This window comes from Callospermophilus lateralis, chromosome 2 (assembly GCF_048772815.1).
Source record: "Callospermophilus lateralis isolate mCalLat2 chromosome 2, mCalLat2.hap1, whole genome shotgun sequence".
NCBI classification, from domain to species: Eukaryota; Metazoa; Chordata; class Mammalia; order Rodentia; family Sciuridae; genus Callospermophilus; species Callospermophilus lateralis.
This window is the reverse complement of record NC_135306.1, coordinates 109,303,770-109,313,805: the sequence shown is the minus strand read 5'-3', so window position 1 is coordinate 109,313,805 and position 10,036 is coordinate 109,303,770. Positions and strand designations below refer to the sequence as shown.

Here is a 10,036-nt window from a genome sequence, read left to right as displayed (position 1 = left end):
ACGCCTCTTCCAGCGTAGGATCTCTATTCGCCGGAAGGAGATCAAAGAGCTCAAATGAAGCCTCTCTGGGCGTTTTGGGCGGCCAACTCTTCCTGTTTGTCTATGGTTTCAGCAAATGCTTCTGTTGCGGCACCTAGCGGCCATATGTTGCAGAGCTGGTTTATTAATTTCAGCCCTCCAATTGGAAATCATATATGTTTTTCCCTGTTTAAGAGCAAGGATCCTGAGGCATGCGTTTTATCCTAGATCTGTCTAATCAGAATTTAGACATACTTTCCAGTTATTCCAAACACTTCCCCCCCCCCCCGTGCTAGAGATCAAACCCAGTACCTCACCTTGCTAAGCAAGTGCTCTACCATTGAGCTACACATTCCCAGCTCCTCCACTTTTAAGGTTCTTTTTTTTTTTTAATATTTATTTTTTAGTTATAGGTGGATATAATATCTTAATTTTATTTTTATGGGTGCTGAGGATCGAACCCAGTGCCTCACACATACAAGGCAAGCGCTCTTCCTCTGAGCCACAATCCCAACCCCTTAAGGTACTTTTATGGCTTTTATGTAATTTATACTCCTTGGTTCCGCGGTGTCCCATTACAGAGGAATACTTACACTAACAAATTATTCCTCCTTTATCTGAGATTCAAACTTAACGGTATCCTGGTGTTGTTTGTTTATTTGTTTGTTTTGGTTTTGTCGGGGATTGAACTAAGGGCTGCTTAACCACTGAGCCACATCCCAGCCCTTTTTTGTTTTGTTTTGTTTTATTTTGTTTTTGGAGGTACCAGGGATTGAACTCAGGAGCACTTGACCCCTGAGCCACATCCCCAGTCCTATTTTATATTTTATTTAGAGACAGGGTCTCACTGAGTTGCTTAGCACCTTGCTTTTGCTGAGACAAGTTTTGAACTCGCGATCCTCTTGCCTCAGCCTCCAGAGCCACTGGGATTACATTATGCACCACCGCGCTGGGCCCGGCCACATATTTTTATTTACTAAAAATTCATATGAGTTTAAGGCAGGATCTGAGTGTGTTTGTTAATTTTTAATTTTTTTTTACTTTATTGTTGCATAATAAGTAACTTTAAAAGTGCTTATTGGACAGAGTGAGGTGGCACACATCTACAATCTCAACTACTATGGAGGCTGAAGCAGAAAGATCCCAATTTCAAGGGCAGCCACAACAATTTAGCTAGACCCAGTCTCAAAATAAAAAGGTCTGGGCCAGGCTTGGTGGCACATACCTGTAATCCCAGTGGACTGAAGCAGAAGGATGGCACCTTCAATGCCAGCCTCAGCAATTTAGTGAGGCCCAAAGCAAATCAGTAAGACCCTGTCTCTAAAATAAAAAAATTTGAAAGGGCTGGGGATGTGGCTCAGTGGTTATGTGCCCCAAGTTCAATCCCTGGTACAATAAATAAATTAAATTGAATTTAAAAAATTAAAAAGACTAGGGATATAACTCAGTGGTAAAACACCCCTGGGTTCAACCCCTGTACTCAAAAGAACAATACAGGCAGGTGGAGAGTGTAGTTCAGTGGTGGGTTCAATCTCTAATAACTAAGAAAGGGAAGAGAGAGTCTTAATTTTTTTGCAAGGGGTTGGATGGGGTAGCAGGAATTCAATCTAGGGGTGTTTAACCATGAACCTTATCCCCAGCCATTTTTATATTTTATTTTGAAACAGGGTCTCACTAACTTGCTTAGGGCCTCATTAAATTGCTGAGGCTGGCCTTAAATTTGAGATCCTCCTATCTCAGCTTCCCAAACCACTGGGATTACAGGCATGAACCAAATTTAATTTTTTAATTGGTGCCTAAAAATTGTACATATTTCTGGAGCACCAGGTGATGTTTCCATACATATATACATTGTGTAATTTCAAATCAAGGTCTCCTCATTTATCTTTCTCCTCATTTATCATTTCTTTGTTTTGAAAACATTCAAAATCCTTTCTTCTAGCTTTTTTGAAGTATACAGCACATAGCACATTATTGTTATCTGTAATGATTCTACCAAAATTCAGTTCTGCAAGGTATAATTTAGTACCTATTGACTAATATTTCCCACTTGCTTTCTCCCTCCTATTATTCTCAGCCTCTGTTAACAACTATTCTACTCTCAACTTGTATGAAGTCAATATTTTTAGATTCCAAATATATGTGAGATTAAGTGGTCTTTGTCTTTCTACCTGGATTTTTCACTTAACAGAATGTTCTCTGGTTTCATCCATGTTATAGCAAATGACAGAATTTCATCCTTTTTATGGCTGAATAATATTTCAGTGTGTGTGTGTGGGGGCGAGGTACCAGGGATTGAGCCCAAGGCCTTGCACATGCTAGGGAAATACTCGACCACTGATCTACATCCCCAATCCTCTGTGTATATGTACCACATTTTCCCCTGCATCTTGGTGCAGGTCTATAATCCTAGCACTCAGAATGCTAAGGTAGGAGGATCAAAAGTTTAAGGTCAGTGTCAGCAATTTAGCAAGACTCTAAGTTACTTGGTGAGACCCTGTCTCAAAAACAAAACTTAAAAATTAAAAAAAGGGGGATGGGGATGTGGCTCAAGTAGTAGCACGCTGGCCTGGCATGCATGCGGCCCGGGTTCCATCCTCAGCACCACATACAAACAAAGATGTTGTGTCCGCCAAAAAAACTAAAAAATAAATAAATAAATAAATATTTTTAAAAAAAATTTTAAAAGGCTTTTTTACGTGACTCAGTAATTAACTGCCTCTAGGTTAAATCCCCTGTTTGGGAAAAAAAAATCGTATATACTACATTTTACTTTATACGTTTACCAGTTAGTGGACACAGGTTGATTCCATTTATTTATTTATTTGTTTGTTGTAGTTGGACACAATACCTTTATTTATTTATTTTTATGTGATACTAAGGATTGAACCTAGTGCCTCACATACACTAGGCAAGAGCTCTACCAATGAGCCACAACCCCAGCCCCAATTCCATTTCTTTGCTGTTGAAAGTCACCTCTTCTGAGGGGCTGGGGATGTGGCCCAAGCGGTAGCGTGCTCGCCTGGCATGCGTGCGGCCCGTGTTCTATCCTCAGCACCACATACAAATAAAGATGTTGTGTCCGCTGAGAACTAAAAAAAATAAATAAATATTTTTAAAAAATTCTCTCTCTCTCTGCCTCTCTCTACCTCTCTCTCTCTTAAAAAAGAAAAAAAAAAAAAAAAAAAAAAGAGAGTCACCTCTTCTGAGACCTGAGACTTCTAGTTTCAGATGGAACTGCCGGGGCTGGGGTTGTGGCTCAGTGGAAGAGTGCTTGCCTAGCATGTGTGAGGCACTGGGTTTAATTCTTAGCACCACATATAAATAAAGGTCCATTGACAACTAAAAAATATATTTTAAAAAATTAATTAAAAAAATAAAATGTGGGACTGGGGATGTGGCTCAAGCGGTAGCGCGCTTGCCTGGCAGGCCTCAGCACCACATACAAAGATGTTGAGTCCGCCGAAAACTAAAAAATAAATATTAAAAATTTTCTCTCTCTGTCTCTCTCTCCTCTATCTCTCTCCCTCTCTCTAAAAATAAATAAATAAAATTGAACTGCAGGATTGAGGATATATTTCAGTGGTAGAGCACTTGCTTGGTGTGTTTGAGGTCCTGAGTTCAGTCCCAGCACCACACACACACACACACACACCTACAAATTTTTTTTTCTATTTGTTATTTGTTATGTGTTATTGCCCCTAATAAATTTTATATATATATATATATATATATATATATATATATATATACACATGAGCATTGACTATGTGGGAGCACTTAGAAATTATATAATCTATTCTGTATTTTCTAGCTTCCTAAATGTATGAGATAGATGTCACTGCCAATTTACAGATCAGGTAATTAAGGCTAAGAGAGTTAAAATAACTTGCCTAGTCACTCAGCTAGAAAGTTCTGAAAGCAGGTTAGTCTGACTCCTAAGTCTTTCCTAAGTCTTTGCTTTAAACCATTATAATATACTGCCTCTTAGGCACTCCTTGCAAAGCCTGCTTGCAGGGATGCATTTTCTCCTTCAATTTAATTCAGCTATCATCACATTTCCAAAGAATCAGCATCAGTCGGTCTTTTATTTATTTATTTATTTATTTATTTGGTGGGGATGGAACCCAGGTTGTGGTGACTGCTAGGCAAGCACTCTACCACTGAATTGCATCTCTTCTGAATTTTATAGTGAAAGCCTTGCAAACTGCCACAACAAGGCAATAATTCTTAAAGGATTCTACTTTTTTAAAATATTGATTTTTTTTAGTTGTAGCTAGACACAATGTCTTTCTTTCTTTCTTTTTTTTTTTTTAATGTGGTGCTGAGATTTGAACTGAGGGCCTCTCACATGCTAAGCAAGTGCTTTACCAATGAGTCACAACCCCAGCCCGGAATATTTCTCTCTCTCTCTCTCTCTCTCTCTCTCTCTCTCTATATATATATATATATATATATATATATACATATATAATTTTTTTAAGTTGTAGTTGGACACAATATCTTTTTATTTTTTATTTTTATGTGGTGCTGAGGATTGAACCCAGGGCCTCGCATGTGCTAGGTAAGCACTCTACTTGCTGAGCCACAATCCCAGCCCCAGGATTTTACTTTTTTAAAGACAAGAATTTGTGGGCTGGGGATATAGCTCAGTTGGTAGAGTGCTTGCTTCATATGCACAAGGCCTTGGGTTCAATCCCCAGCACCACAAAAATAATTTGTTTATTTTTCTTAAAATATGTAAGTTTTGACCAGGTGTGGTGTAATCATGCCTGTAATCCCAGTGGTTCAGGAGGCTGAGGCAGGATGATTACAAGTTCAAAGCCAGCCTCAGCAATTTAGCAAGACCCTGTCTCAAAATAAAAAAATAAAAAGGGCTGTGGATGTGGCTCAGTGGTTGAGCATTACTGAATTCAATCCCTTGTACCAAAAAAAAGAAAAAGTGTGTTTTATAACAAAAATTTAAATACAAGTTGACATAAATCCTTCCAGAGATGCAGAGTTTTAAAATATGTCATCATTCCACTGGAGATGGAATTTTTTTTTTTAAAGGGAGAGTGAGAGAGGGAGAGAGGGAGAGAGAGAATTTTAATATTTATTTTTTAGTATTCGGCGGACACAACAATCTCTGTTTGTATGTGGTGCTGAGGATCAAACCCGGGCCGCACGCATGGCAGGCAAGCGTGCTACCGCTTGAGCCACATCCCCAGCCCTGGAGATGGAATTTAAATGAATGAGTGGGAAGTGTATAATACAGTGTCTAAGGGTACAGGTTCTGAAGTTGGGATTCTGACGTCATTTGAAAATTATCTAGCCATGAGAACTTTGGTAGAATTTTTCCTTTGTACCTTGATTTGCTCAGAGGTGAAATGAAGATAATAACGGTACCTACCTTAGAGAATTCTTATTATCTCACTTATTCCTAGATAATCTGTAAAGAAATTAATGTCTGGTAACTTTTACATGTCCCAAAAATACTAAGGAATACACAAATAAAAAGAGGCAATGTGTTATAATAAAACAGCTTGATTTGAATCCTGGCTTTACCACTTACTGTCTGTGTAAATTTGGGCAAGTGTTTAACTTCTTTGATCTTCAGTGTCTTTATCTGGATTGTTGTAAAGGATTATAGATAATATATATAAAGAATTGACACAAAATAAATACCCCCCAAATTTGCTGGTATCCTTCATTGCAGACATGTAGGTTTAATATGGATGAGTGTTGTAGGGTCAAACCCATAGGGATATGGGATAAAATGATAAAGGTAAGAACTACTGAATCAATTATGTTCTGTAAAACCTGAAATTTGTCATGAGAGAACTTCAGAAAGAATCAGAAGACTAGCTTTGAGTTCTGGTTTAGAAACTTTGGGTAAATCACACTTGTCATCATTTTATTCACATGCAAAACAGGCATAAACACAATAACTACCCTGCTTTCGCACATAGTTTTTGTTTGTTTGTGGCACTAGAGACAAACCCAAGGCTGAGCTATTTCCCTAGCCACCCTCCCTCCTTTTTTTTTTTTTTTTTTTAAGACAGGCTTTTGCTAAGTTACTCAGGGTCCACTTGAACTTAACATGCTCTTGCCTCAGCCTCCTGATTAGCTGGGATTACAGACATACGCCACTGCACCCAGCCTTTATTCCTTTTTTTATGGATAACAACAATATTCAATTTCAGTGCCATACTACATTTTGTCCATCTGTTTATGAATGGATTTGTTTGGATGGTTTCTGCTTTTTGGCTACTGTTATTTGGTTACTGAATAATATTGCTATGAATATTAGAGTACACGTTTTTGTGCTGAATTATAATTATCTTCAGTATATAGTACCAATGGATTTGCTGATTGTTTGGTGACTTTCTGAGAAATTGCAGCACTATTCTAAAGTGGCTTCAAACCCAATGCTGTGACGCTTGCCTATAATCCAGTGATTCTGGAGGCTGAGACAGGAGGATTGAGAGTTCAAAACCAGCCTCAGACCTCTCTAAATAAAATACAAAATAGAGCTGGAGATGTAGCTCAGTAGTCAAGTGCCTTTGAGTTCAATCCCCAGTACCAAAACCAAAACCAAAAAAAATGAAAAGTGGCTGCATTATTTTACATTCGCACTAGCAACTTATGAAGGTTCTACTTTTCTGCATTCTTTCCAAAACTTACTATAGCCATCCTAGTGGGTGTGGTTCACCATGTATTTTTTAATATATATATATTTTAGTTAGACCTTTTAATATATATATTTTGATATACTTTTTTTATTTATATGGTGCTGAGAATCAAACTCAGTGCCTCATACATGCTATGCAACCGCTTAACTACGCACAACTCGCCATGTATTGATTTGCATTTTTTTGCAGAGGGGTGTGTCTGGGTTTGAACCTAGAGGTATTAACCACTGAGCAGCTCCCCCAGCCCACCTCCTTTTTTTTTTTTTTTTTTTTTTTTTAAGACAGAGTCTGGCTAAATTGCTTAGGGCCCCGCTAAATTGCTGAGGTTGGCCTCGAATTTGCAGTCCTCCTCCCTCAACGACTTGTGCCACCAAGTCCCGCGCTGCTAAACATTTTTTTTTTTTTTTTAGAGAGAGAGAGAATTTTAATATTAATCTTTTAGTTTTCGGCGGACACAACATCTTTGTTTGTATGTGGTGCTGAGGATGGAACCCCGGGCCACACACATGCCAGGCGAGCGCGCTACCGCTTGAGCCACATCCCCAGCCCTGCTAAACATTTAAAAAAAAATTTTTTTTTTTTTTAATCAGCCACTTGTGTATCTTCTCGAGAAATGCCAATTCAAATCCTTTGTCCGGTTTTAGATTTTTTTTTTTTTAATTGTTGAGTTGTTAGAGTTCTTTATGTATTCTGGATACTAGTCCCTTATACACACAGATTATTTTGTATATTATGTTATTCAGTGGCTGTGAGAATGGCTTTATAGACTGTAAGAGGTGACGCAAAATGAACGAAGGCGACGACAGACAGTGAGCAAGGACAGAGGCGCCAGCTTCCACGGCTGGAGACGAGCCGTCCCTAAGTCGGGGGGAAAGCCGGTGCAGCATCCCGGTACCCAGACTTTCCCCACCCCGCCGAACCGCCCTCCGCCCTTTGACCCGCGCCGTTTCCGGTTGGAGACGTGGCTCGGGGCCGCCATCTTGGTAAGAGGCAAAGCGGCAGCTGCTCCTGTCAGGGGGGCAGCAGGTCCAGAGCGGCCGGTGCTCCCCTTGCCCGGACCCGACCCTATCCTATCCTCAGTGGAGCCAGAGCGCGGGTACGCGCCACCACCGTCCTCACCATGGTAAGACGCGAGCCAGGCCCGAACTCCGGGGGGCCGGGACTCTCTCGACCCCTCGCCCTGCCGGCGGGCCTGGTGCTGGGGCCGGAGGGGCCCCGCCCCGAGGGTCTGGAGCCCGCTGCTTCTCCTGGGACTGCAGTGTGGCCGCCCGCGCCCCACGCCCAGCCTCCCTGGAGCTCCGAGAGAGCCGACTCCAGTCCCTCTCGCCGTGGCCGCCGCACCCCACCCCCAGCCAGCTGGCCCGCCGCCTCTGCCGGGACCGGCCCCTGAGAACGACTGCGGGGACCTGGCGGTGGTAGTCGCGTGGGCCCTGGGCGCTGATGTCCACCCGGTTCTCTGAGCGTTCAGATGGCTGGGCCTCTCTCGGGAGGTTCCCGTCATTCTGTTATCAGCTGCCTTTTGTTTGTTGGAAAGGGGGAAATGGAAGCCCAGAGCGGGGAGTAACTTGTAACACTCATTCTTAGGACGCAAGTGTCGCAGAAACCTTCCACTTAGGTACAGCTTTTTAGTGTGACTGTGTATAGAACACTGGGAAAACATGAGTTATGAGGACACAAGGTTTCTGTCTGCAAGGAACACATTGTTCAGGTGAAGTAAAATGTGTATGTGGCATATAGTAATCAGATACCTCAGAGGAGGAGGAGTAAGGGGTGGGTCGTACTCTGGGACCTGTTACTTGCCTTCGGATGCATTATCTTTGTAGAGATAGGAAAAATTAATGTGGGTGAGGATGGGGGAAAACACACAACTGCTGACTCCACTAGCTTGCTTTAGCTCTGTGATTTGTGGCTATTCATGAAGTAGAAGAAATTCCTTGGTTCAGACGAGCTAGTAATTTATTTTAGTACACCTTATGCCCTTCAGTCCTTTGAAGAAGTCCTTTTGTTGTTGTTTTGACAGTAGATACTTTGATTTAAATATCTTCCTGTATATCTAAGAGGTGACAATATAATTTGGTGCCAGTCTTTATCTCTCTCTCTCTCTCTATATATATATATATATATATATATATATTATATTTACTTATTTATTAGTTGTAGTTGAACACAAAACCTTTATTTTATTTATTTATTTATTTTTGTGGTGCAGAGGCTCAAACTCAGGGACTTTCACGTGCTAGGCCAGCACTCTACCACTGAGCCACAACCCCAGCCCTGGTGCCAGTCTTACTAAGTTCTACTGTCAGTCTTTAAATGTGAACATGGATAGAGGGAAGATTTGTGTTTGGACTTGAAACCATTGAAAAAAGATTTTTTTCTTCCTCAGGTATATAAATTACATGAAGCAGGTTTGCCTCCTACAACTTTTGTATTACATGTAAAATTGTCAAAACTTTTTTTTTTTTTCCAATTCCACTATGAGGCTCAATATTTGGACAGTAATTGTTTTTAAAACTCCATTTTCTTTTACATTTGGGACATATTAATAGTTTATTTTAGACTGTATTGTAATTTTAATAGCAAAGTTAAAGTCTTGTATTATGTAAATGAAATACAGATCTTTACAAAAATCTTGTTTTTAAAAAATGTTCTTGAAACTTAGTTTTTTAAAAATTCATTGATAATTCAGGGATGGTAAATTTCTGAGTAATATGAATATAATATATATGAATAAATGTGTATATTTATACGTGTATATGTAAATTTTACATATTATTTTGACATGTGCACATATGCATACAATTGTGTCAGGTGTTTCTGAATTATTAGGGACTTGGCATGACCCAGATATCCATTTTATGTGCTCAGAAGAGCAATTTGTATCAGTACATTCTGCTGTCTTAAGTTTTTGGGGGGCGGGGGGGATACCAGGGATTGAACCCAGGAGCACTTCACCACTGAGACACATACCCAGCCTTTTTTACATTTTATTTAGAGACAGGGTCTCACTGAGATACTTAGGCCCTCAATAAATCACTGAGGCTGACTTTGAACTCATGATTCTCCTGCCTCAGCCTCCCAAGCCACTGGGACTATAGGTGTGCGCCACCAAACCCAACTTCTGTTGTCTTAATACATGGCATTGTTTCTGTGTAATGTTCTTGGATCCTACTGTATTACAAAGAGATCTCTGTATGTTAGACATGTCCAAATAGGTTGAAATTTTTGATCTACAAGTTGTATTGAAACTTCTAAAAGTTGATTTTCCTTGATATAGAATTTTCAAACATCTGGAAAAGTTGAAGAGCTTTACAGTGAACAATTTTATAACTACCAGCTAGAAT

At 40.1% G+C, this 10,036-nt stretch overlaps 1 protein-coding gene across 1 annotated transcript in view; it reads left to right on the top strand.

The window, feature by feature from the left end:
* The first annotated feature begins 7,658 nt into the window (after positions 1–7,658).
* The window catches only part of Arcn1 (archain 1 coat protein complex I subunit delta), a 29,704-nt gene continuing 27,326 nt past the window's right edge, over positions 7,659–10,036 (top strand). The window contains exon 1 of the mRNA XM_076846346.2: positions 7,659–7,815. Coding sequence (XP_076702461.1) covers positions 7,813–7,815 — 3 coding nt within the window. The 5' untranslated portion in view covers positions 7,659–7,812. The remainder of the gene's footprint in view (positions 7,816–10,036) is intronic.